This window comes from Eucalyptus grandis, chromosome 11, assembly GCF_016545825.1.
Source record: "Eucalyptus grandis isolate ANBG69807.140 chromosome 11, ASM1654582v1, whole genome shotgun sequence".
Classification (NCBI taxonomy): domain Eukaryota; kingdom Viridiplantae; phylum Streptophyta; class Magnoliopsida; order Myrtales; family Myrtaceae; genus Eucalyptus; species Eucalyptus grandis.
Window position 1 is genome coordinate 4,060,637 of NC_052622.1, and position 26,767 is coordinate 4,087,403.

At 42.1% G+C, this 26,767-nt stretch overlaps 4 protein-coding genes and 1 long non-coding RNA gene across 7 annotated transcripts; 3 read left to right on the top strand and 2 right to left on the bottom strand.

Annotated features, from left to right (window-relative positions):
• Positions 1-2,908: 2,908 nt before the first annotated feature.
• LOC108955917 (uncharacterized protein At4g00950-like) lies at positions 2,909-4,900 on the top strand. The gene is made up of 2 exons (XM_039304468.1): positions 2,909-3,742; positions 4,068-4,900. The coding sequence occupies exons 1-2, from the start codon at positions 3,071-3,073 to the stop codon at positions 4,143-4,145; spliced, it is 750 nt and encodes a 249-aa protein (XP_039160402.1). The 5' UTR covers positions 2,909-3,070; the 3' UTR covers positions 4,146-4,900.
• Positions 4,901-9,319: 4,419 nt separating this feature from the next.
• Positions 9,320-14,447, top strand: LOC104424517 (protein ABIL2). Of its 3 annotated transcripts, none has more exons than XM_010036976.3 (10): positions 9,320-9,637; positions 10,378-10,511; positions 11,758-11,840; positions 11,961-12,111; positions 12,955-13,054; positions 13,150-13,239; positions 13,342-13,387; positions 13,478-13,566; positions 13,715-13,860; positions 13,954-14,447. In XM_010036976.3, the coding sequence occupies exons 2-10, from the start codon at positions 10,410-10,412 to the stop codon at positions 14,122-14,124; spliced, it is 978 nt and encodes a 325-aa protein (XP_010035278.1). In that variant the 5' UTR covers positions 9,320-9,637; positions 10,378-10,409; the 3' UTR covers positions 14,125-14,447. The 3 variants fall into 3 exon arrangements, with proteins under 3 accessions (XP_010035278.1, XP_010035277.1, XP_010035279.1); XM_010036975.3 differs by having other exon boundaries at positions 9,321-9,648; XM_010036977.3 differs by lacking the exon at positions 9,320-9,637 and adding an exon at positions 9,909-9,929.
• A 474-nt stretch (positions 14,448-14,921) lies between these two features.
• Positions 14,922-16,688, bottom strand: LOC104424518. Its single transcript, XM_010036979.3, has 4 exons — positions 16,586-16,688; positions 15,811-15,883; positions 15,663-15,718; positions 14,922-15,451 (listed from the first exon to the last, which is right to left on the bottom strand). The coding sequence occupies exons 1-4, from the start codon at positions 16,621-16,623 to the stop codon at positions 15,340-15,342; spliced, it is 279 nt and encodes a 92-aa protein (XP_010035281.2). The 5' UTR covers positions 16,624-16,688; the 3' UTR covers positions 14,922-15,339.
• A 2,783-nt stretch (positions 16,689-19,471) lies between these two features.
• Positions 19,472-23,547, top strand: LOC104424521. Its single transcript, XR_005547697.1, has 2 exons — positions 19,472-19,605; positions 22,774-23,547. It is a non-coding gene; the product is annotated as an uncharacterized LOC104424521 (long non-coding RNA).
• On the bottom strand, positions 19,605-26,412 carry LOC104424520 (putative aminoacrylate hydrolase RutD). The gene is made up of 11 exons (XM_010036980.3): positions 26,052-26,412; positions 25,713-25,926; positions 25,044-25,126; positions 24,741-24,841; positions 23,911-24,006; positions 23,708-23,761; positions 22,893-23,041; positions 22,267-22,384; positions 21,650-21,737; positions 20,892-21,114; positions 19,605-20,792 (listed from the first exon to the last, which is right to left on the bottom strand). Exons 1-10 carry the CDS (start codon positions 26,137-26,139, stop codon positions 20,921-20,923), a joined length of 1,185 nt encoding a protein of 394 aa, XP_010035282.2. The 5' UTR covers positions 26,140-26,412; the 3' UTR covers positions 19,605-20,792; positions 20,892-20,920.
• Between the last annotated feature and the right edge of the window lie 355 nt (positions 26,413-26,767).

Here is a 26,767-nt window from a genome sequence, read left to right on the forward strand (position 1 = left end):
TGGTGACATGCGAAAACCCTTGGAATGAGCTGTGAGATGGTACTGGACAACTGCAAGAAACTCCAAAACTCGTGGTGTAGAAAACACGATCTGTCAATTTGACTTTGAGAGCTAAATGATCAAGCCCCAACTCCCAACTCCCCAAGCACTCGTCCGTAACCAATTTGCAGCACGACTCAATTTGGATGTACGTTTTGCCAAACGTCTGCAATGGGTTGGGAGTCAGTTGCCTTGGACTGTGCCATTGGATTGAACTGAAAATAGCTAAAAAGAGACTGGATATGATCGGCTGTTCTCTTTAAATAGACGTCGTCGGGATTGGTTACATGTCGGTTTCTGCTTCATCTACCCGAGAATTCGACTATTAATGTGTCGTCGACGGATGGTACGATTTTGCCTCGTGCGAGTCCTCCACCGGACCGTCTTATCTGATAACCCTTCCACATTCAATTCTGCGAGCTAACCTGTCATTCTTGGGCCAGAGAATCGCTGATTCTCGAGCTACAAGGACGGTACTACTCAATTTGGTAGCGATTCACGGATGATTTTCTGTCTCTTAGAGTGAACTCTCTTACGTATTTCGAAACCTGAAATGAAAAAAATTTGACGTCTCTCGGCCTTCTCCGAGCAACACTTTAATCGGTTCCTTGAACCTCTTCTTCTTTGCTCCTCATTGTTGTATTTCTCGGAAGACTAGTCATGAAACCGAGTTTTGATTCACCATAGCTACATCACGAGTCGGACGTGCGTCGCAGCTGCCCCACACCTCTGGAGTAATTTTCTACTCGTCCGGACCAGATTGGTCCTTAGATTATTGCGAATTTTGACTCTGTATGAACACGTAGCGTTAGAACGCGAGCATCGCCATACAGCTTATGAGTGGGTTTCGCCTAATAAGGCTGGAAAAGAGAAAGAAAAACAACCCCTGAAAGGATCAGATCATCTGCTCTTTCTGTCTGTTTTCCATGCGCTGCTTCCATCTATCTGTGGAATTTCCAGTACACTGTTGCTTAATAACCACTCTTGAGAAATATAAATAGGTATCTTCCCGGAAGGACCGATTTGGGCAACGCCCGCGCACGTCGGTAGGCCTAACATTAACAAACACTCGACAGCAACATCTGCAGCATAATTTAATACCATTAAGTTAGCAAATCGATTTTACCCACACCTAACGTTGTTCTGAAGCAAACCTTGCCCGCTTGTAATGCTTTGGACGGACCCGGACGGACGCATCCAAACGCGATGCGGTTCATCCGGAATAGAATCGGATGGCGCTGCTTGGAGTCGTGCAGGGATGCAGCGTAATGGTGAGCAACTGCTTTCAGGTTAGTATTTAACGCATCCTCCTCGTGTCTTTTATCTGGTGTTTTTTTCCATCGAGCACTCACCGGATATGCTACTTTTTGGCATGGACTGAAGACGCCAGTCATACGAAAAAGGGACGTTTAAAACGACCTCTCACCTCAAAACCATCGTGATTAACGTTCGCATTCGGGCGGAAATACAAAACTCATGCAAAGCTTAATGAACAAGCTTATGTCAATAGACGAGTAAAATGTGATTGTGTGTACCGGATGTGATCGCGACGGGTTGCAAGTTGTGCGCGCGAAAGTATTTTGTGTATGAGATATATCATGTGATGTTCAGAGAAGTCGCGCTTCGCATAGATTAGAGCTTTTGCAATTTTAATTCAAAGTTGGCTGGCACGCAATGTTAAATTGTTCGCTTTCATTGTCGCTCACCGACGCCCGCATAGTTTCGAAATGTGCCGGACTCAGGCAATATGAAATTGGAGACATATCTATCGTTCACAATCCATGCCCTCGCTCTCATGCCATGGTAGGCAATCCCACCCCACCTGTGCTTGCAACAAACATGATACTACTCATCTGCATCCCTATGAGCACGACTTTAAAACACATGTCCTAATTTGAGATTTCACGAAATTTATTTATCAATGCAACGATAGCAAAAATTGTTTACATAAGCGCCAGTCGCGTTAGGAGAACAGTTGTCGTCCATATTAGTAATTTTTAACAAAAATTGACCGGAAAGAATACAAAGCTTACAATTAAGTTAACATAATTGAAAGGTTTGGAACTGAATATGTGATGTACAATCAATTTATGAATTTTGAACAATTTCCCAAAAGGCAGAAAGCAAAACGCTAATGAATCTTGATTTGGTCCAACCAAGATTTTTAACTTTACTACCTGTCCATTTTAAAAATAAAAGGATGGACCACCATTTAAAACCTCTACATGACCGTTGGTGATTAGCCCGTCACCAAACCAATCAGCCAACAGCATCTCAACAGTTGTTCATAAGAAATCGACCCTGTCGATCATTCCTATGGTCGACGGGCCACCATTGCGGCGCGCATCTTGGAATTTACCTGTATTGAATGCATTTTTGCAGATGAAATAAATGTGGGTTATGTGCAGTCAACCACAAAATCGTTTTTGTCCGACCGCAAGATAAGAGCTCAAAGAAAATCTCACAATTCACATCGAGTTTTTTTTTAAGGATTCTTTAAATTTGACAAATTTTTTTCTTTATAGGCGGCGGGTTCATGTTTGAAGACATTGCATACGAATATAAAAAGTATCTACATGCACCCGATTCATGTGAATTCACAATATTTTTATTCCGCATTCATCATATGTACGTGAGTCTTTATGATTATAATCATTGAAGATCCGGTTAATCGTTAATCTAATGATTAATACGGTTCTCGACCTACATGAATGCGTTATTTTTGGTATAGGGTTTGTCCCGCACGACACGATGAGAATGCAGACAGTACATACGCACACCGTCCATTTCCTTGTGAAGAAGAAGCGCCTGATGGAGCGTTATGAAGACCCCTCTTTCAATTCACATTCACGTGCATCACCACCTCCTCTCTCTCTCTCTCTCTCTCTCTCTCTCTAGAAAAGTCATGCACTACCACTCTCTCTCTCCATCTATAAAACCTAACCAAGAAGATAAAATCTATTCCCTCACCGAATCTACACTCCATAGATGCATTATTGCATGAAATCTCAGGGAAAACAAGGATAGAATTATGGCAAATTCACTAGAAGAGCTGAACGATAAGCAAGACCGGGACCCGAGCGGCGGCGGCGACGGCGACGGTGGCGATGCCGGAAGCGACCTCACCGCTCCCAAGCTCTCCCTATTCTCGCTCCCCCGGAAGGCGCTCGAGCCGCCGGGGACGCTGACGCCGCCGCTCCACTCGAAGGTGGTCTCCGTGCCGTTCAAGTGGGAGGAGGCCCCCGGCAAGCCCAGGCCCTGCGGCCACGCCGCCTCCGAGCAAAACCCTGAGCCCAAGCCCGCCGCCGCCTCCGGGTGCCTGGACCTCCCTCCGAGGCTCCTCAACGACGCCGCCAGAGTCGCCGCCGCGCCGTCCTCGACCGCCGCGCACGACGGGCCTAACCACGTGGGCCGGGCGCTGTCGTTCAGGAGGCTGGGCGGGTCGTTCCGGAGCCCCGAGAGCTGCAGCAAGAGGGACATAAGGGAGAGGGTAACGTTCGGATCGACGCGGTGGGGGTTCCACGGCAAGGAGAGAAGCAGCCGGGTCGTGGAGGGCAGCCCCGGGATCTCCTTCTCGGTGCTCTTCGGCGGTGGAGGCGGCGGCGGCGGTGGCGGCGAAGAGAGCGTCACGAAGGTGAAGATCACGAGAGTGAGCAGGAGGAGGAGCTTCTTCACTCTCTCTCAGACCAAGTCGCACTTGTGGGTACGAGAATCACCCCATCTCTCCAGCCTTCTTCTCCTTTTTCTTACAATTTTTCTCCTGAACTTTCGCATCATGTCGTCATCTAAACTCCTCATTTCCAAAACAACATGGAAATGACAAAGTGATTCCTGCTCTTGTCAGTCTTGAGATCGCAATCTCCGCAATCTCTCGCGTGAAACTCGTTTACAAAATTCTACTTTGACTATTTTTCTTCCCTTCTTGATTGGTGGGAAGGGCATATTGCCGTATAATATTCCGAAAGGCTGATGTTACAAAGCAGTAGAGATGAATTGTATATTAACATGCTACATCAACTTAACTGCAGGCAAGCATTTACGGAGGATTGAAGCAGGTGGTCCCATGGCGACGCAGTCAAGATAAGCAGCTTCCAAAGGGTCAGTAGCTCTCTGCTGACTGAGGACGTATTCGGTTTGATTAATCATATAAATCGATTTCCCTGGGGAAATTCGTGTAAAAATCTTGTACGCAAAAGAATATCGTATAAATCAGCTGATCTATGGTGAAAAAACTAGGGCCTTAGATTTCCTGCGATGTCGTGGTGCGTAGGGTTTCCACTTTCGTCTTTGGATATTTCTAGGGATGTAGATGCGATAAAGTAATGTTTGACCGAATCGTTCGTCCCGTGGGGGGTTTCGCGATCAGAAAGCTCGTCGCGATCTGAAGATGAGTGGACGAGAAACCACTTCGACCGACCGCAACGTAGGGTTTAATCGTTCGACCGGAAACGGTCCTGCGCTTGCCAGAAAAAGACGAATCTGAAAGACCCCGCGTCGATAAGTCGAAGCAGAAAGCGACAAACCCGGACGAAGAAGAAGGAAAACGAGGGCTGCCCGCTAAAGAAGTTCGATCAGCCAAAAGTCTAGGGCACCAAAAGTCAAGAGCGACCTGCCGAGACTTTCCTTTTGGTTGAGGGTAGTTGGCTTTCAATCAAGACGTTGTTTCTGCATCTGCCTATCGATACAAGGGGCAGAATCTGTGCGGCCGTGGTTTGCTCGTCTGCTGTCCATGCGTACCTCCCTCGCCACGTCGAATCTTTACCGTTATTTCTTGCGACCGGAAACAGAATTATGTCATCTGCAAATATTGGATTCATATGCGCTGTAATGCATTTGACGAGGTCAGTGTTGTTGCTAGCAAGCATCGGTCTTGTGCTTCCAGTGAGAATTCTGAGAGTTGCTGCTTTGCTTAGCTCAGCTCCTCCAATGGCTTGTGACATTAGTTGCCAAACAGTAATCAACAATAAAAAAAAAATGATTGCGGATCGTCTAATCAAATTAAGAGATGACTAATCCAGCGAGAGTTTATCGAGATTTCCGAGTCAACAATTGCCATACATACTCATCGCCAATCGGCTCACCTTAATACGTTAAAACCTAGTAAGGTTATCGATGGAGATGACTGGAAATGGCCCTTCTCCTAGGTCTGAAAAACTAGTTGAAATACAAGCTGCTCTTTGTGGTGTCATCTATCCTCATAGTGGCACTGCTGATAGAGTTATGTACCACGGCTCGCAGCATGGTGGAGTTAATCAGAGGAAGCTTGGGACTCGCATGGCTCGCGAGGATCTAGGGTCCCACAGTGCAGATCATCTCGGTTCGAGCTAAATGTTCCTAAACATGACTTTAATGTTTGGCTCACCATCCGAAGAGATTGCTCATCAAGATTACCTAATAGGAAGGGAGTCTTATTATGATAGGACTATGAAAATGAAGAAATCCAAATAAGAATTAGTTTTATTTAGAAAGAATTCCGGGAAATAATAAATTCTGGTAATTGCCCAAATAAGAGGAATTTGGTCAATCGGGGAGATTTCTAATTAAGCTGTGATTATCAAATCAATTAAGGAGGATTCCTATTTGGGTGGAGATTACTTTAGAGAGATCACAAGAGTCTTTAATAATGTAAGTAATTCTTGAGAACTTTTCAAGAAAAGATGTGTTTTGTGACAGTTGTGAGGGTTTATTGTGAGAAATACTATTAGAGTATTAATTGTAATCATTTGATTATAGTAATGAGTTTTTGGGTTAGCCTTCTATGGTTTTTTCCCCTTTTGAGTTTTTCACGTAAAAAATTTCTGGTGTGTCATTCTTTTTTTTCTCTCATTTGCAGTGTTCTATATGTTCTGCATATTGCGCGATTTTGATAATTAGACTTTTGATACAATCAATTGCGATCCAACTTAATTTACAACAAGAAGAGGATCTCTATTGATAGTACATGCTCTTATCATGGGCCAGCAGCAAGCATAGTCAAGAAATCGCTCGTATTTTCAATGACCCTCCTCCAAACAAGCGTGAGAAAAGGACGCTGAATCTTCCCTAACCCTCGACACATGATTGGAAAAACATGGTTAAAGACAGCAACCCTATTCACATCGAATTCCTCTCCATCTGCTGCAACACGAGGCTTCGACATATCATCTGGAAGATGCCTTTTCCCCTTCAGGAAGCGAAGGCCTCAACAAAGGCCGGCAATTCTGACAGAGCACACACGCGCCAGGGCAATCCTGCCGTGCATTGGGCTGACTCTTTCTGGGCTCGCAGAGAGGGCTTTGTCCTTCGTCTGCAACTGCGAAAACCTGTCGTCCTCTTCGAGCAAATCCTTTTTGGGCCTTCGTCCGTCCGTCGGGGGGAGGGACTCGCACGCGTACATGCCGCCGGCACGTGCGCGTGATGAGGGAATGAAACAATCATTGTTTAAACGAGGTGGAGAAATTACTTTAGCATTGACGAAAGCATCATTGATGTTTTTCTGGCAGGGGCGGGGCCCGCCCCAGCATGCGCCAATCACGGCACTGATCGCGTCCGTTTTGACCTTTTCAGTGCTGCCTTATCTTTCACACTTTAGACAAATGTCCTCTTGCCGTCCCAAGTTGCTTAAAGCAGTCACTCTCCCTCTTTTTCAGCCTTTTCTTTTTTCCCCTTACGTCGAAGATCGAACGAGAATGATTTCTTCACTCTGATTGATCTTTCGTTAGCTCGACACACTTTTCCTACGCGCCATCGGAATCGTTGCGACTTGCGACCGCTCGTTTTCAGTTCAGTAGTAATTCGACCGAATCCATAAATTAATGACGAGAAATCATATGCTTTGATCGGTGAACTCTCGCGATCGAAAAGACGGTGAACATTGAAACACGAATTTCGGGGATTGATCCACTTGGTCAAAAATGGTTGTTAGCCGACGTATTGAAAAAAGATCATTTTATTGGAGAATCGTTCTTGTTCATCTGATGGTTTGACGGAGGTAATGTCAATGGACCGATGTTCGATGACGAAGACATTCAACTAAGAATTCCCGTGGGACTTTGGATTTTTTAATACACGTCCACTTCCCCATGAAAAGCAAGAGGTCCATTCTCTGCTATGGAGCTTGGGCATAATAAGGAAGATTTCTGGGCATAGAAACGTTTGGTCAGGGCAGAAAAGATGCGCGAGGGGAGGCATGATTGGGGACACCAGAACGCCGGTCGGAAAACTCCATGATGAGACTCTTGCAATCCTTACTTCCCAAACAGCACACAACGAAAAGAAAAAAAAACTCATGATCGTCTTTGCTGTCACGTCCCTAAACGCCCTAACTTCATGGGCTACCACGATGCTGTTCCTTGCCATCATTATTTTGACTCTGGTTTTGGGACTTCCTGTGTCCTCGTTTAACCCATTTTTCAACATTAGAGTCAGGATACATCCAGGGCTACCTCTGTGCATATCAAATTGAATTCATCTTGTTTCGCCCCGATCAAAGATTGATTACCCATGTTGCGATCAATGGACCCGCGAGCGTTAACTCATTAGGACCAATTATTGGATCAAGCACACCCGCTGAAGTTTCTCTCGAATGCGTACAAACCGCTCCCTCGTCCATGGAAGACCATTTGCCTGGTCAATAAACGTAAGTAATTTCTCGGGCACTCACGGGGACTCTACCTTTTGCATATTAGGGAAAATCCTTCGATTCTCTAGTTGTCGGTTTGGGTGAGTTGATCTTACCTATAAAAGGACTAAACATCTTAAATAGGTGGTTTTAATGACTAGAAAAAAAAATAACATAAATGGTTTATGAACTTTGGTTTAACATGCTATATCATCCCAAAACTTTTAATTTGTTCAATATGATCCATCAATTTTGTGCATACATTCAATTTAGTCTTATGATTATATAAAAAATTCAATGTTATCATTTTATACCAATAATTTGAGAATGAAATTATAAATTAGGATAAAGCTTAATGATTATATTGACATTTATGGACGAAATTATACATTAAGTCAAAGTTCATGGACCATTTACATAATTATCTTTACTGGTTATAATAATTTATTGGTGGTTTTTTTTGGTGATGAAGGTGGAGTTGGAACTTGAAAGGAACAGAGCACCGATTCGTGCGTGCCTTACGAGGGCATTTGCCCTTTTATATTGTGTGCAAGAACGAAGGCATTGACGCGCCGAGGGGTCGTTGCTCCAGTTTTCTTCTTTTTTCCCCCTTCTTTTTGGCATTATACGCGCACAATATGCTTTCGGTAAATTTTCTTACCCGTCCTTCCGATAAGATCCGATAAAAAAAAGACAAGTCGTCCGCGTCATTAACAGAGGATGTCGTCATTCGAATTCCTGAAAAATGCCCATGACGACACGTGCCGTGAAATTGGAACTCCCAACCCATGCGAAATTCGATCGTTCTTAGCAATATCTAGGTCGAGAACTCCCGCCGGGCAAAAGACAAATTACTCAGGAAAGTGAACAGTCAAATCAGCTGGCGCCGGGGCGTTCTTGGTCTCGGTGACAACTCGAAATTCAGCAGCTAGCTCGCTCCAAACTGGAGCCGTAAATCCTCCGTGTAAACATCGCTTCGACAGGAGCAATTTGAAAAGAAAGAGTAAGCGAGAGGCTATAGAAGAACTCGAACGTGGGCTGATGGGGTCATAGCCCATTTTTGCCCATTCGCTCGAGAGAGACGCGGGGCAAACTTTTGCTGTTCAATCCTCAAAAGCAGGCAGGTTTGAAGGGGTCATAAAGGCGTTGGTCCACTCCCCACTAATCAAGCATAAAAGACAACGCCCCCCAAAGCGGGACCCCCTCTAATGCCCGGCAATAATCAATGGTCAGTGAGCTTTTGCACTGCCCCTCGTTTCTTCATGCCCAAAAAGGGTCCAAGAAAGAAAACATCATATAACAAACCTATAGCTATTAGCCTCGACAAACCATAGCTTCATCCATATTGTCTGAATTTCCCATTCAATTTCCGTCCCCAAAAAACATTTTTTTTTTCTAAATTCATTCTATTCATTTGAGAAAGGTTTAAGCCAGAGAAAGAAAGAGTCACTCTATGGTTCTTGTCAATATGGAAAAATCATATCTTTAATTGCAAGAAATCATTTTTCCGTAGATGTGAGCCGAGAGGAAGTTACACTGCAGCCGTCTTCGTCGATGAATACGAAATGAGTAGATGGGCTTTCCTGGAAATGGACAGATAGTCTCCGCTATACACCTTTCGCTCGAAAAAGAAAAATCGTCTCTTTCTCCGTAGTAGTACCGACTACCGACGTGCTCTCCTCAATCGCCTCTCTCTCTCTCTCTCTCTCTCTCTCTACATTTTTAAGCTCTCCTCCATTGACGCTCTCCCTTCCTCTTGAACTTCGCACTCTCCCCGTTTCGTCGAAACTGTGCGCGACGGGGCCAGGGCCTGTCGTTTTGTGCCTGTTTTGTCAAAAATCCCATACCAAACGAATGATGCTATAGGCCCTGCTTGCGTACCCTTTTGGCCTTTTTAACCTCCCGAGCCTTCTTCGCGTTCACGGTGGTAGTGGTGGTGGAGTTTGAAAACTTTCAGTGTGGCAAGCCAACGGTTCGTTTTCCAAGTAAAACGCCAAGGTTGGTTTTTGGTAAGCGGAAGCTTCAGATACGCAGCTTCTTTTTTGGGGGGTGGTGTAGAAATGCACTCGGCTTTTCTTCGTTTCGCTAGAGAAATTCTCCGTTGAATGACCGGTTTTTGCTTAATTCGTGCGTTTCCTCAAATGGGTCGTATTCATCTCTCAGTTCGGCGGCTTCTTGCTTGGGAAGCTTCGTTTTTTGCTTTGGTCCGTTTCTGTCCCGCATTTGGGTGGAGAAGTTCGACGATTTCCATGCTTTTCCATGATTTCCGAGGATTGGGTTTGGTTCGGAGGTTGGTGAATTTGATGTACGTGGTGTGCGGTTGAAGATTCGCGATGAGCTCGTCTTAATGTCTGTATGCGTGGGATTTTGCTTCTTCTTTTTTCAATTCGATTTCATTGCTTTATAGTTTAATTGATATTTTGGTTTCGGGTAGTTCTGCTCCTGTGGAACTGTGGCTAGTATCAACTGCCCTATCTTAATTTTCTATTATTTTTACCTGCACCAAGCTTATTCAACGGTTGATTAGGAATAGATTCTTCTTTTATCGACACATTGTCTCTTCCTCTTTCTTTTTCAACTGTGCATTCAAAGGTCTCCTGGTTCTTAATGATGGTGGAATTACGATGTCATCCACTCGATTTCGTGCTGGGCATGGTTCTGGGTGTTTTGTTTTTGGTGCTTATATTTTCAAATGCTAACTGGAAAAGACTTTGAACTATTACGGTAACTTGCTGCAGCCTGAGGCATTGAAACCCCGTGCTCCATTCCCATGGGAATGATGACAGCATCTTCATTTCCAATCACTCACGAAGCTTCAAATTATGATGAGGTCTCTATGCAGCAGAGCTTGCTCTTCTCGAATAGTCTCAAGGTATTCTTGTTTTACATAATTGTGGATTTCGGTAATCTCTGGCTGTGTTTAGCATCTCCCTGGGCAGTTAAAAAATGAGCTGCCCGGTGTGATCCCTTGCCTTTCTAGCTGTTGCTATTTGTTGAACCACATGTAGCGAAGTCGATGTCAGGTAAGTTGATTTAATGGAATGGTGTAGCCTCTCATTGGTATTGGTGATCTCCCAACCAGAGAGACTTTTACCAATGTAGACTAACATGTGTAGCCAAGCAGATGAATGGTAGGCAATAGGTGCGACAATGAAGAAATGAGCTAGTGTGTTCTGGTTCAGGAGTATGTGTACATAAAACAGTTTCTGATGCAGAGACACTTGGGAAACAAGAAGGCAAAATTAATGATTCAATCGTTTGTCCCTTGATGGTTGAGCTGGTTTCAGAATGTCTCGAGCGATATCCACTTGATGAGATCTAGAGATGTTTAAAGGGTTTATTGAGGGAACCCAGTGTGCTTGAGTCCTCATAACACTTGATTGTCCGTGAGATTGGCATGACATGGCTTACAGCTATGCCTAACTGTCAAACTATCTTGAAAAAATTTCACTCTGCTCCCCTAGAGTTGGTTTTATTCTCAATTTGCCTTCTTGAAAAGTACATGATTCATTTACTTGCCCAGAGTTACTGTCTGTTTGTCCACATACGCACTGTTAAAGATGCTTATTTTTTAGACAGAATTATGTAGTGCTCACTGTAACTATTCTTACTCGAACAAATAGGAAAATATGAGAGGTGAGGCATAGCAACGGCAAAGATTTGCCTAATATAAAGTTACACGTGTGCAAAACAGTGTATCTCTCCAAATTTAGCAGCCAAAAGAGAGTGACAGAGAAAGGGGGATGGAGGGAATACATATTTATTGGAAGGAGACATCTCAATCATAGAGCATGCCTAGTTAATGATTTCCAAATTAGCACCTGATGAGTTCTGAGGTTAAAGCGACTCAAATCAGTGATGTCCAGGGGCCAAGTGAGACAAATATTTTCAGGGAGCAAAATGAGATTGAGACTGAATTTCAAGATGCAAAATGGAATTTGCCCATGTATCTGACTGCGTGACGTTGGTTAACACGGGACGCAGTTCTTATTCACCAGTTAACCCCATGGCTATTCTTCATGCTTCCTTTATACTGAATTATTGGATCTACTTGTCCCACTGTGTTCCTTGAAACAAAATTTTCGATTTTCTGATTGAACTCTTTTCTGTTGTTTCAGGATTTAAGAAGTCTAAGGACACAACTATACTCAGCAGCTGAGTACTTTGAAATGTCATATACCAATGATGACCAAAAACAAATGTGAGTAGTTTAAATGACTTCTTTGCTAAATTGTAGATACATCAACAATTGCATGGTCAGCTTTTTAAGCCATATTAACTTTTCTTTTCTTTTATTGAATTCCTTGTGTTTTGTATGCAGAGTGGTAGAAACATTAAGAGATTATGCCATAAAAGCTCTTGTGAATACTGTGGATCACTTAGGTTCTGTTACTTACAAGGTTAATGATCTCCTTGATGAAAAGGTTGACGAGGTTTCTGGCACAGAGTTTCGTGTATCTTGCATTGAGCAGGTATATCTGGGAAGAATTGTTCCTTATTCATGTTCTCAGTGTGTATAATTGCTGAAAATAGTTGATGCTTTAGGAATTTTCTTGTATGAAGTTTATAAAGTTGTTATAGAGATACCTAACCTCTTCTCTGATGTCAAGATTGAAATGGTGCAAAAAATCACTGGAGTGTGAAGGTGTTTTGATCGGACTGCTGAACTTATAGCTTGTGTTGAACACGTAACTTCTCACCATGACTACAAGATAATTTCCTGAATATTCAGATCCTCCAACATTGTTCGATTTCATGCGAAATTTTAATGTTGGTCGGACATAGAGCGAGGAAGGGTCTTGAGTAGAAAAATGTGCAATATGCTGAATTTTCTGTTATCTACGGTACCATTTCAGATGGAGGCTAGCTGATATACTATGTTATCTTTTGTTGGTCCTGGAAAAAATTAAAAGTTGGAGTCACCAGGGGTCTTGTGCATCATATAATGAAGACCATAAAAGGTTTTAGTCTCATCTGGTTTATTGATTTTGCACTCTCAGACAAGATTCGCACTAAGGCAGTTCATCTCTCTTGTGAGATGCAAATGAATGGTGGCTTCTAATTGACAGACCTTCCGTCACAGTTTTCACTATTGTATGTAAATGTATTGTGGCTTGTACTCATTCAGAGCTGTCGCATGGATCATGTGCTTTTTATTGACAGTTTGTTTAAGTCGTAGTCCATATAGTGTTATACAGCTTGTCCTATGAGTAACAAAAGTTGCAGAGTATCGCTATCTTTTTGGTGCATTGTAGATTAACCAAAAGTTATGGTGAGCCCTGATTTTCTTTTTTAATTATTTGATTCGAATTTAGAGACTTCGAACATGCCAAGAGTATATAGATCATGAGGGCCGCTCTGAGCAGTCTCTGGTTATCGATACCCCCAAGTTCCACAAGCGATATATTTTGCCAGGTTGGTTGTGAACATATCAACCTATGTTTAATTGTTTGTCCTTTCTTTGATTATGAATGTAGATGTATTAGATGCTTATAGTCGTCTATGATCAGTTGGAGAGACAATGCATGGCTCTGATGGTAGTAAATTGAAGTATGGTTGCAGCCTGGATGATGAGGATGACTGGCATCAGTTTAAACATGGTAGGTTGCTCTATTGCTTTTTTCTCTTTTACTCAAGGAGTTAGTTTGGAGCAACATTTAATTATGAATAATACTTATTATCACTTGATTGTTTTCCTAAAGCCATCCGAGCCACCATAAGAGAAACTCCTACTCAATCTATTCCCAGGTAAGTATCAACTTCATATTGGCATCCCAATTCTTTGCAAGCATGCTAGGACAATTTAAATCATTTGTATTTTCACGTTGTTTCATACAGTAAAGGTCGCTCTCCATTACCATCTCCTCGAGCTCCTCAGCGATCTGGAACGTTTTCCTTTACCTCCACTGCACCTAAAAAAGAATTAGGTATGTCCATGTTATTTTCACTAAGAGCATGTTTTGTGTGACCTTTGAGGTCGTTTGGGTATTCTTCACATTATTGGTTTTCCTTGAAACTGCTCCTCTCTTGAATTATCTGTTAAGAGTCTTCTTGATAATTACCTGCGTAAATCAGATAAACGGACTGTATCACCAAACCGATTCCCACTCTTGCGCTCTGGATCGCTCTCGAGCAGACAGGTGACTCCGAACTCAAGTCGGCCTACTACCCCCAACCCAAGTAGGCCAACCACTCCAAATCTTTCTATTGTAGGTCGTCAAGTAAGTGTAAAACAATCCTTTTGTCCATCAGCTTTCTTTTTGAATTCTGCTGCACCAGATCTGAATCCTGAGAATTTGTGTTACCTTTTGCAGTATCCTTCAGAGGCGAGAAAATCTTCTTCAATGCGATTGCATGCTGAGAAGGAGAATGGTAAGGACATCGATCAACACCCCAGCAAAAGTAAACGTCTACTCAAGGCTTTGCTTAGTCGCCGCAAGTCAAAGAAGGATGACATGCTATATACATACTTGGATGAATATTGAGGGATAGAGGATCATGAAACAAAGAGAGGGCACAGATGGGGAGGAAGGAGTATCCAATTGATTTTTCTTCCTTTTTTTCCTTCTTTTTCTAAGCCATGTCGTTGTCTGATAAATTTATTATTCCAGCAATAGGTTTTTTGTTTTCACAATCCCGGTATGTAGCAATCAGTTTCTCATGTATGCTCACAGACAGCCTCGTGTTATGGTATGTTGCCTGTATAATTTTACATGACCACCCAGTGAGCGGTACCTGGTGTAAGCATCACCGTTACATCAAGTCTCTTTTCTTGCTCGGATTTCTTGCAATTTTGGGAATTCATTGATGTGTTGCCGGAGTCATGTTGGTTTCCTAGTTCCTGGTAGCATCACCTGTAATCTCTTTTGATTCAGAGAAAATCAATGAGTTCATATCCTTAGCCACGCTTTTCTTAGTATCATGACTCATGCTGGATGAAACGTACCCCCTAAGTTATACATCGACACGCAAATACTTTGGAGAGGGCTTTATACCAATTGCCACAAATTTGCCCCAAAGGTCCACAGGGCAGTTCGTAACACACTCGGGAGAAAATGTATGTCAGAAGCTTATTGAACCAAACAAGTTTTGTTCGCTTCCTCAAGTTAAAGAGCAACTCATTTTTCACTGTCCGGATGAGCCTGAAGGTGCTTTTGATAAAAAAAATAGCAATCGAGGTTCACAATTAGAATGAAAGGACAGTTGCAATTTATTGAAAACTCCTGTTAAGTTCTGCCTTGGACGAAAGATAATCTCTACAAGAAACGTCAAGAAACACATCTAAAAGTGCCTAACAGCAAGAGAATCTGTTTTCCATCTTTTCAATATGCTTACATACTTGGGTAATGAACATTATGTCCTGACCAGGACATCTCCGTCTTCAAAGCTTGAACCATGTGAACACCGTGAAAGGGTATATGATCACTAATCAGTTCATCATACCCCGGGTAACTGAATTTGGACGTGTTTCCACTTAAGCATTGTGGTTGGAGTTGCATATCTGCCAAAAATCTCGCGTAATATAGTGTCTTTACATGATTCTATGAAAGCTAAAGCGCTAATTGATAATTTGATAATCTAAAATTAGGAAAGTATGCTACACAGACCGGGGCAACTCATCCTGCAGTTACAGGAATTTCTAAAAGGCAAGCTAGTGAGAATACATGACATAACAATTTGCATTCAACGGACAGCAAGCATCACAACACCATTCCTCCAAATTCTTCAATGGTTTTTGTGGCAAGTGTTAGCGCATCAACAAAGGAGCTGAACGACGCTCGAAGAAATCTTGCCTCAACTGCCTCGAACCGTCTGCAATCAATAGAGAGAGGAAGCAAAACAGTGAATCAAGTTTGGTCTACTCGTCAACAATGACAAGAACTTGATAGGTATTGATGCTGTTTCCACTCTAGATGCTCATACACATGTGGCAAAGAAGAAAGTAGATTGAAGAGTGATAGGCGTGGCTTCGTTAGTTAGAAACCCCCAAATTCCTGTAACTAGTAGTTGTGAAGAAGCTCACACTGAAAGCTTTCCATCAGAAACCGACATGTTCTTCTTCACTTTGTCTGGTTGCAACTGCCATTGAAAGGGAAAAAGAAAAAGAAATCGCATAAGCAAAATTTTACCAACCATTAACAGACAAAAGCACTGAAGCACGCTAAAGATACCTCTTTATCGACAGCTAATGTTGCATAAACCATGGAAGCTTTCTCATCAGACTCAAAATCCACTTGCAATTCACTGCAAAAAGGATGTGACTCCAAGAGTAAGAGAATTTATGCTATTAATGCGACAATTGTAAGGTTTAATATCCCGTTTTAGTGAAATACATCCTCAAAAGTACACAAAGCAGAACTGGGACGCGTCGCATGATCATTAAAGTGCAGGACATGAGAGTTATGAGGTCAATGTAAAATCTCATTCCGAGTACCACAGCTATACCCACATCAGATTTGGTGATTATCTTTGCTTGCACTGTATTGCCATTTGTCTACTTACTGTAAAAAACTTTGATCTCAAGAATGATTATCCTAAAGTGGTGGTGGTGGTGGTGGTGATGCATGGAAAACATATGCCAAAGGAGCCTGTCGAGTAAATTCGCTGGCACAAAGACAGAAAGATCGAAGACACTCCGTAGACAGTCCATAAAAATCTCATCTTGAACATGCAAGTTAGAAGCTTTCTTTTGCCAAGCCTCTGAAACTTACATGGCAACTCATGGTAAGCGACGATGCCTCTAAAAAAGAATGAAAAAGAAGGAAGGACTTCATGGGTAACGAGACTAGTACGAGATTGACAAGGACGCTCGGTTCGATCGCTGACCCAACATCGACATTCGCAACACATCAGTGACAGAAAAGATTAAAGACAAGAGGGAATAGAGCATGAATCGAGAAGATAGGAAATGGGTAGAGAGAGAGACAGACAGACAGACAGACAGACCAGCTGAATTCCCATGGGGTTTTCGGTTGGGCAGCCATTGGAGCTCCTCCTCCAAGCACGTGGGAAGCACAGGAACGGAGGCACGATAGATAGGGCAAGACTGCAGAGGCGAGGGTTTAAGCTTGAGCGAAATGACGTGGAAAAGAAGGGGCGGGGCGTCGTTTTGGGCTCCAGGCCCAAGGGTGGTGGGCCTGGTGGCGCTTCTTCATTGGGCCTTGACCCTGAGCCCGCCTAGTCGATCTGGGATTGGTCCACCAAACATGATGGGGGCTTGAGTACACCCAGCTGGAGATTTCGAGAATTCATTGTGAACAAAATTCAATTTAGATCAAACCAATCAAAAGAAATAGTGATATTCGCATCCAACCTCCAAATGAAAAAAAATCATTCCATTAATTTTATTTTTTGCGGTGAAATTCATGATATGGAACAAGTTTACGATTTGCTTTTACCTTCATAGATGTTTTGAATAGTTTGGACACATACATAATCCAAGAGGCAATATTGAGGCGAAGCTCGACTGTGGGATATTGCCTATAAGCATCTTAAATCCGAAAGTAATATGAATTAATGCGTATAATTTAGTTGAAATAAAAGTGTTGACGCTTTTCTAGCAATAACGACAAGTGATATTTGCCTCGGAAAGTACAATAGCAAGATGAGAATGATATGTTTAAGGGTTAATACCCTAAAAAACTCATTTGTGACAAATTTACCACAAACTAATTTTTTAATCACTAAAAACCCTAAACTGGTATACCATTGACAAATTTACCCAAAATCGGTACACTTATGATAAATTTACCATATGTTAGTTTCCGTTAAATTTTACCATCAAATTATTAAGTTAAATGACACGTGACAATTGATTAATATACAAATTTGGGATTTTACTTTCTATTTGTTATAGTTTACAATTTTTGTGATTTTTTTTGTGGTATTAATTCAATTTAATATGTGTATATTTATTACAAATATACCATTTTGGGATTTTTGGTGGTCAAATAAATTAGTTTGAGGTAAATTTGTCATAAATATATCAATTTATGATTTTTTTTCAATCGGGGTAAATTTGTCACAGATATACTAGTTTAGGGTTTTTATGGTCAAAAAAATAGTTTGAAGTAAATTTGTTATAGGTGTATCAATTTGGGGTTTTTCAGAGTATTAACTCTATGTTTAATTGTCTACAATATAAGAGTAGTAGAAAACTATGAAAGAGTCATTTTGATTTTTTTTTCGTTACTAAGAGATTCATATGTAATGAGGGATTCTTCGTGAATATTTGGTGCCTAGTTACTAGGTAATCTTACAAGGCAATAGGAGACTTGCATCTCTATGTTGGGGCCGCCCTATCAACCAGCCTATCAAGTAACCCTAGTGGGCTGATTTTTGCTATAACGTGTTGATACTTGCACGCTCAACACCATTAAGTTTTCTTCTGTATATTTTACTTTCTCGAGAAGAGGGAATATCGTCTTTGTGCTTTACATTATGGAAGTCTCAAAATTTCATTTATTTATTTATAATTTTCAGGAAATTAGATTATAATTTTGAGGAGAAATTTTAAAAAAGAGTATAAAGTGCTTCAGTTTTATCAAATAAGGGCTCAAAGTCAACATTGTTTTAAATAAGAGCTTGAAATGACTAAATTATTTTAAATAAGTATCTAAAGTGGCTAAATCGTCTCAAATAAGGACCTTTGGCTGGTGGTGACTTTTTCAGTTGTCAAAGAAACAATATTTTGGTAAAAAAAAATTATAACTATATTTTGATTTTTTTATTTGTTTCATTTTTCTTTTATTTTCTTTTTTCCTCTTCCTTTCCCAAACATAGCCATCAATGGTTAGCTGAGGTCACCCGACATCACCCGCCAATGTCGGGTGGGGGTTGCCATGCCTGAGTCTAGCAAGAGCATCCCTTGCTAGATCCAAAGAGGAATGCCTACACCCAACGCCACTCACAGCTACCCTGGCCCAACGTCGGTGAGGGTGACCCTCGCTCGACATTGGCGAGGGTAACCCTCGCCCTGCCCAACTTGCTGCTGGTGAGGGACATCTCGCTTGATGTCGGTGAAGGTGACCTCCGCCTAGTGCCCTTGGAAGTTGGTGGCATTAGGTGAGGGCCGACAGACTTGTGCAATAGTCACAGTCGCTCAAATCTAGGGAGAGGTCACTGCCCTCTCCCCCTTTTGTTGAAGGTCAATAAGCCCTCACCTTTGGTCGCCAAGTTGCTAGCCCTCCCCTAGGTGTAGTGACCTTGCCGGCTTTCGCCGTTGCCCCATCGACGATGGGGCAGCAGTGCCAAGCAAGAGGGAGCACCCTCCCACTTGTGTTTTGTTTTGTTTTGTTTTATAGTTTTTTTAAAAAAGACGAAATTATCTTTCATATTTAGTGAGTTCAGCCCTTATTTGAAATTGACATACGCATTGAAGACTCTTATTTGAAATGAGGCTTAATCTAAACTCTTATTTGAGAAAATAATAGCACTTCGAGATCTTATTTGAAATAATCGGGATTTTTTCTGATTTTGATTTGAGGAGAATAATTAATTTAATTTTGGTGAGGTTGAATATAAACGGCAAAATCTTACCCAAAAATATATATAAACGGCAAAAGGAAATCCGGCCGCAACGAAGGGGACACGTGGAGGGAACAATGTCGAAGAGGAACAAGAAAGAGATATTCCGCAGGAGCAAGAAGAGTATATTCCTAGGGCAGAGACACCTTCCATGGAAATGATTGGCCTTTCACGTCCCTGTCTTCTCACTCCATCCCTTCTCTCCTCTCTCCTCTCTCCTCCTCCTCCTTCTTCCTTCTTCGCGAAAAGGGCACTGCGCACGCGTCATCCTCATCTCCATCTTCATCCTCCGCCAGCAGCGGTGACCACCCCGGGCAAGTTCACCTCTCTCTCTCTCTCTCTCTCTCTCTCTTGAGTAGTATCATGTACATGGCTCTGTTGAAGTTGCATGAAGAGGAGCATCCTCCAGCATCGTTCATGGCTCCCGCGTCTCTCTTTTGGTATGGATTCTGCCTTCTCTGAGAGCTTTTCTCTACACCCCGTTTCCTTTTTTCTGCTGCTGAATTGCAATTTACTTAGAGAGAGCTGGCCCGATCCCATGATTCGTTGTCTTCACGACTCTTTTAAGTTTACATAATTCATCCGCACGATTCGCTCTTTCCTTTTGTTCTTTTCTGCTGCTTCTATTTTCGGGTTTGCCTTGTTTGAATTTGCTTGCACGGTTGATCCGAATCAGTCGGTTGTTCCTGCCTTGTCTGTTCGTTTCGACGAACGCTTAGTTCGAAAGTTTCGAGATTTCCTCGACCACGACATGTTAAGAGATATCATTAGTCCATCTGCGACACACCCAAGTCCGAGCTTTCGTGTTATCGAAACGAAAGGGCCTAGCTTGTTATTAGGTTGGTGAAATTGCACGACACGGCACGCCGTGCGGCATAAGCAAAAACCTTGAATGGTTTCCCCTCTTAATCTTCTACCTTTCGTTTCTTACATGGTCAGCTCAGCTGCAATAAATATCAGCCACCTGATAGCTTGATTGTTTCATCAACTTTGCATGATGATCTATCTCTTCATCACCTTCTTCTGCCTTAAGGAACTACATGAAATCTCAGTTTCAGAGTCTCTCTTCTATATCGTCTTCGAAGTTGAGTTATCATGATTGTATCTCCATGCCAGAACTGCTGGAAGTCCCATCGCTGGCACTCTGTCAACATATTTCCTCAGTCGATACGGTATTTTTCTGCGTTAGTTATGGTTTAACAGTTGGTCGGAGCTAGGAAGGGCAGCGTTTAACCTGAGGGGCTCAATTTTTGCATTGTGATTAGATAACTTCATTGCATTGCTTGCTATGCTAGGAATATCAAGTCCAGAGGCACAAGATTTTAAATAATGAGCAGATGTATTAGAAAGCATTCCGTATTACAGAGAGGGAAATTTAAGCCTCTCTGTCTCTTAGATACAAGATTATTTTCTCAATCTCAACTCGCATGGAAGACGGAACCCGGAAAACTTTTTGAGTTCCTTCTTGTCCTCCCGTTTGAAAATAACCACCCACGAATTGGCCTCTCTTGTTTTTCTTAACTCCCCAATTTCCGTTTGTTGTCACATAAAATGATAGTTTGCTCAACCGAGCCACCTGCTCTGGTAAATAAAGAGTGATGGCGATAAGGTAAAAGATCAGAAAAACCTGCAAGAAAGTCATATAAACACGTGAGATGTCGGATAAACAGGGGAACAAACGATAAGTTACGTGTTGAATGTAATCAATGGCGAAATGTAGAATCACCGGTGAAAAAGAGGCTTCTCTGAGTGTCGCTATGTCGGGGAAGCTCCGACTTTGACAGGCTTGAGGCTTCGTATGGCTTTTCTTCCATATTCAAATACCAACACAAACACGCTGAAGAAGTACAGCAGGATAATGTGTAGCCTCTCTAGTATGCTGTACGTGAGAGAGACACTGCTTCCTCCTCCGGTGTTTTTAACTAATGTGAATTTTGTACTTATCCACCCTAGGAGAAAAATGTTGACAAATTCATCAGTAAAGAGGTGAGTCAAATTGGCTATTTCCTTCTGACCAAAAAAAAAAAACTGCACATTTCCTCCTCAACCGTTTCAAGTGCTGAAACATGTTCAGATTTTCAGAAATTCTCTGTCAGCAGAACTAATGAGCAATGAGACTTTCAACTATCATACGATGAATTGCCCATAGGATTGCTTTGATTTGGTCAGGTGAATTCAGGTAGATAGCTTTGATTGGGGAAGGGTCCAAATGCCGAGCCTTAACAGCTCCAACATAAGGCTAGCCCGTAGTCGGGGACTTTCCATGTACCAAAAAGGTGTGAGCTTAGGAATTCTTGCTTCGGTGCCAGAATAGCATGTATAATTAGACAGCCTAGACATTGTGCATCAACAATCCCAGCAGAAATACAGTCGGAAGGTCAGGAAACCATATTATTGTAGTCCTTCATGAAGAATCTCTTTGCGTTGTATTCCACGAAGTTAGCAACATGCAAAATTGAGTCAATTGAGGATAGAAATACTCACCAGGTCTTTTCGTGGGCAAGTTAGTCCAGTCCTCTGGGCTGACCTTCATTTCGGATGCCTTGATCAACTCAAGAAGAGCTTGATTGACCTGAAAAGTCCGATTAACTCACTGATTTCCTAGGTAATTTGAGAACATGCATTGATAATCAATTTGATGAGACCACAGTATAAATTGGGAAAACTATGACAATATACACTTCTGTATCATTGTCGTTTCTCAAAATCTGAAAGCCACTAACTAGTAACTGAGGAAGCTCAATTAGCTGGTCAGTACATTACTAAGACACAGACTGAATCAGGGAATGTTTTGAGATTCTAATATAAATCCCATGAAAAAAATTTGAACCCACTGTTCTTCTTGTAGTTCAAAACCATTAGTAAAATGAGAGAAATTGTAGTATTCTCATGAGCTATATAAGTCAAACCTCTTCAACATCCAAGTCACTACAAGAATTAAATTGTTTCACACCAAAAATGCAGTCTTTTAAAAAAAATTCCCCAGAGTGTTTCACCTGTTCTAGGACCCAGTTGGTCATGGTATGCAGCACCCCATAGAGCAAAGCTTAGTCCACCCATTCACATTCCTATAAAATATTCTGGTAGAAGTAGACCGTTACCTCTTCAGTCTTCTCATGACTCACAAGATGCCCTCCATGAAGGTCTACCATTCTAGCGAATGGGTAAAGCTTCTCTGCAAGTCTCCTTGCATAATACATCTGTGCTATGACATCATGCCTAACACCGACAAAAATGAAGTTAAATCAGCGTACTTCTCTGGGGAACCATCATGTAATATGTAGTCAACTGGATCCTGGAGGAGCCATCTCCATGAGATATGGTATTGGAAAAAAAAAAAAAAACAACATGCAAGACGGAAGAATTCCAGAGAAATAAGAGACAAGCTGAAGCTGCTCAGAAATTGGATTTTACATGAATGCCAGAAATAGGATTTTAGATGGACGCCCAACTTATGTATTTTTCATTATAATCAACTTAGTATGACATTAAAAAATTTGGGGTAGATTTCCCATGACTACCCATTTGCGTGTCTTCTGCATTTATAGTGATTGCTCAAGTTAAGCCATTCTAATGTCTGAAATTCTGAAATGCTTTTCCTCTATTAGGATGTTGTTCTCCTGGCCTCTGCAGGATCCTCCTTCACATTGCTACTAATGCTATTGTATACACAAACAGTGTTGGAGTCCTGAAAGAATAAAACAAAGGCTTAGCATGTCTACGCTACCTTCCATGGATGACGGACACAAGGAATCCAGTAGAACGTATCATTTCAATCTCTGTCGGGGTCACTTTATGTCTCCAGCAAGCATTGACTTGACCCTCAAAGCCATTAGGGGATTGCATCCCATTGGCTGATATTGCTTTGACATATTCCTGCATGATGGACGAGTTTGCCATTGAAGTCAACTTTCAATGCCATAACATGTCAAGGATCAAATATGGCAAAGTTGTGTTTCAAAGTAGCATTGAACCTTATGTATAGATATCAAGCAAGCCAATCAGACAAGCATCTAAGCTCTGAGATAAAGATTGGCTCGGCAACTCGGGGCAGACTATTCTTCTGAAAAAAGTTTCAAGATGCACTAAGGAATATAAATGGCGGTCCTTTAATGCGAGGTGGCTGTTGCAGTGCTTGGACATGCCTCTTTCAGTTCAGAATGCAAAAAAAGGAACAATCAGAGGAACCTTAAATTCATTTGCAGATTTCGTGGATATGCAACCTTTTTTTCAAGGCCATGATACGTGCCTTTTAAACTTGATGATTTTGAGGTTTCAACTCTATTTCTTAGGCAATCTTGCTGGCTTATTCATGCTATTTTCCTTTACAAACGCAAAGTTCTAAACATGTTTTGGAAACTTATCCTGCGGGCTGACCTTCAGACATGGAGCCTTTGAGGTTCCAACTTAAATCATGTGTGCTACCAAAAAAGCATGTCCATTTAACAGAACCACTAGACAGTTAAAGTCACTCCATTTTGTTAATATAATAAGTTAAATGAAGCCTTACTACAAGATTCAACCTAGTCTGGCATCTCTTACTTGGTATAGAATTGCCCTCCGGGTGTTAGACCCTACATACTCCTCCAGATACTCCTGCAAATAAGAAAGACCAATCAAAGACTGACCAAATAAAATACTTGCAGAAAGGGAAATGAACCTAATGTTCCTAGAATCTATCTGTGTTAAACGCCTTCCTATAAATAACGCCATCGCATTGACAGACTTTAAAATTATTTATTTACCTTTGAGTAGTGAGTGTCCAAGTCCACGGCTGCCCTCTGTTCCGGAGTTTTCGCCCTCAAGAAACGAAATGCGATGGATACTGTTTTTCGGTCAAGCTAAGAAGGATGGGGAATAGGGTCAGCTAAAGTTCATTCAGTCAAGACGTGGGAAATTAAAAAAAAATGATTGGCTTTTGTTGTCAACAGAGAATTTTCAGCCAAGTTGACGCTGGTCCTGTGTAGCAGTAACTTAAAACTTACGACAGGAAGTTCTTTATAAGAGATAGAGCGCATCTTGCTCAATCGAAATCTCCATAGAACTATGCTACCTCGATATCAGTGGATCAAATATAAAATCCCCAAGAATTTGACTTCACTAATAGACCGGTGCAACTTGACGAGTTCAACCATGTGACTGTATAGCATATGGATTATCAAATGATTTCAGACCAAAAAGTGCCACTGCATATTAAAATCTTTTCACATGTCTCTATGTAATACGCATCTTGTTAATACAGCCTGGATAGACATTATTGCACTAGATGTGAGATCTCTGGTTGCCAAGACCTAATCATCAACAATACCGACATTAGGATACTGTTTAATGAACATCTAATCAATAAAGAGAATGGCATCCTGTATATGGCCCGATGGTTGGTATGCATTGCGCGACTACATCCTGCTAGTGCTTGCTATGTAAGTATAAACCTTGAGCTGGTTGCTTTGATGGACGTTGACTCAAAGTGGAACATTTTTGAAAATTCACAGGTACTTATCAACTCCATACATTGGCACAACATGGTCAAGGAACAAGGTTTACAATTTCGGGAAAAAAAAAGGAGACATTCTACCTTTGGAAAACATTCGAAACCTCCACCAGTTACATTAAGTACAGCTAGTGAAAGAATTCTGCTGGGCACCATAGCAGCCAGTTTGCAAGCAATCATCGCCCCTGTTTCACAACCAATCTAAAATAAATCATCAGAAAAGAAAAACAAAACTGCACGCATTAAGATTCATGGGAGTTTGATTGTCCCAGATACATCTAGCCAATGTTCTAACAAATTACGTTGCTTTCAAATGCATAAGGACACTAAAATGAAACTACCATATTGTCAATAAAGTGCAGGTGAAGTGAAGGGTCAGAGATTCACCCATTGAATGGCCAAAAACATGGGCTTCTTTCCAGCCCAAATGATCCATCATTGCAATAGCATCCTTTGCCATAATCCTTGTTCTGCACCAATCATTCCCAATATTATTGAACGATGAAGTCAACTTTGGCCAGGAGCTATATTATTTAGTTGGTTGTGAACAAGTATGTCAGGAAAAGTCAACCAAATCCTCAATCTTCGCAATTCAACGTTTTGCTCATTCAAACCACGAGTATCCATCTCGCATCAGATGACACAATAAATAATTCAGAGGGGGGCTACTTACTCCTCCCTACTTTCAGTAAAGAAATAAGGAAGTAATCGTTCGAATGAAACAGCTTTAAAAGCTGTTTAAAAGATGAAAATGAAGTCAAGTTACTTTTTCAACAGCTGAAACAGCTTTAAAAGCTATGAAGTTTAAGCGAGAGATAACCAAAGAAGCTTATGAACGATCTACGAAAGGAGAGGACTTCAAATAATTCAATTTTTTTAACGTTTAGTCATTATCAGGTTAAGAAAAGCGTCCCACGAAATGCAAGAAAGTACCATTCCTGCAACTTCATCAATGCCAGCGCAATATACAGACGGACGCAAACGCACAGCAAGATGCATCACCATCATCCATCACCATCGACGATCCGGCATCAAACAAACGAAAGGAGAACTCACGTGTACGATGATTTCTTGGTGGGAACGGAGCTCCGCCCCATCCCGCGGTTATCGAAAGCGCAGACCTCGATCCCGCTGCCGTCCCCGCCGCTCTCATTGTCATCTCCGCCGTCGACGGCGGCCGCCCCGGAGTCGCCGCCGCCGTCGCTGGGCGCGTCCGTGCCGGCCAGCCCCCTAATCTGAGGACCCCAGGACTCGTGGGTCCCGGCCAGTCCTGCCCATCGACCCCGCACCAGATCAAGAACCATCAATCGGCAACGACCCACATAAAGATTCAACGCCCCCGGCAATGAAAAACCAATCAAAATGGAACCAAGAAACCAAGAACGCCATGTTTACCAATGATGAGGAGGACCTTGACGGGTCCGCGGCCGTACGTGCGGTAGAAGAGCTTAATGCCATTGTTGCGCACCTCGCAGAACGGCATCCTGCGCCCCCTCCTTATCCGTCGGCAGGAAATGGAGAATCAGAATTATGCTGTTCCTTCCTGCTGCCTTTTCTTTCGTTCTTCCTTCCTTCCTTCCTTCCTTCCTGTCGGTTTCTTTCTGGTGCTGGAGAGGATCACAGCGAAAGGAGGAACACCCAGGATTGGGCGAGCGTGAATTAGTTGTTGAGAAACATCACAGCGAGAGAGAGAGAGAGAGAGAGGGGAAGATCGGCAGGCGTGCTGCTGCATATATAGCGAATGATTTTCTGGAAGGGGTGGTCGGCTTTCAAAGTCAAAGTTCGCCGTCGGGACGGAGACGCCGTGAAGAACATATCCTTTTCCCTTATTTTATTATATTTTTATTTTTATAATTTTTTTTAAATTGTTATTTTTCTATGAAATTATTAGTTGGAATTGAGGTGGCAAAAGGTACCGGTTTAGCGCTCTTTTGCTCCCTTCCTGTATCGTCCATAGTCAATTTCATCTTCTTTTTCGTTTTAAGATTCTTGTTATTTATAGCCATTAATTTAGCTTCTTCTGTTGGAAAGTGTTTGGAAAAGGTCTAATCAGGAATATTGTTGGATTCCAATATTTGGGATTAAAGGTCTTTTTTCCCCAATTGATCTCA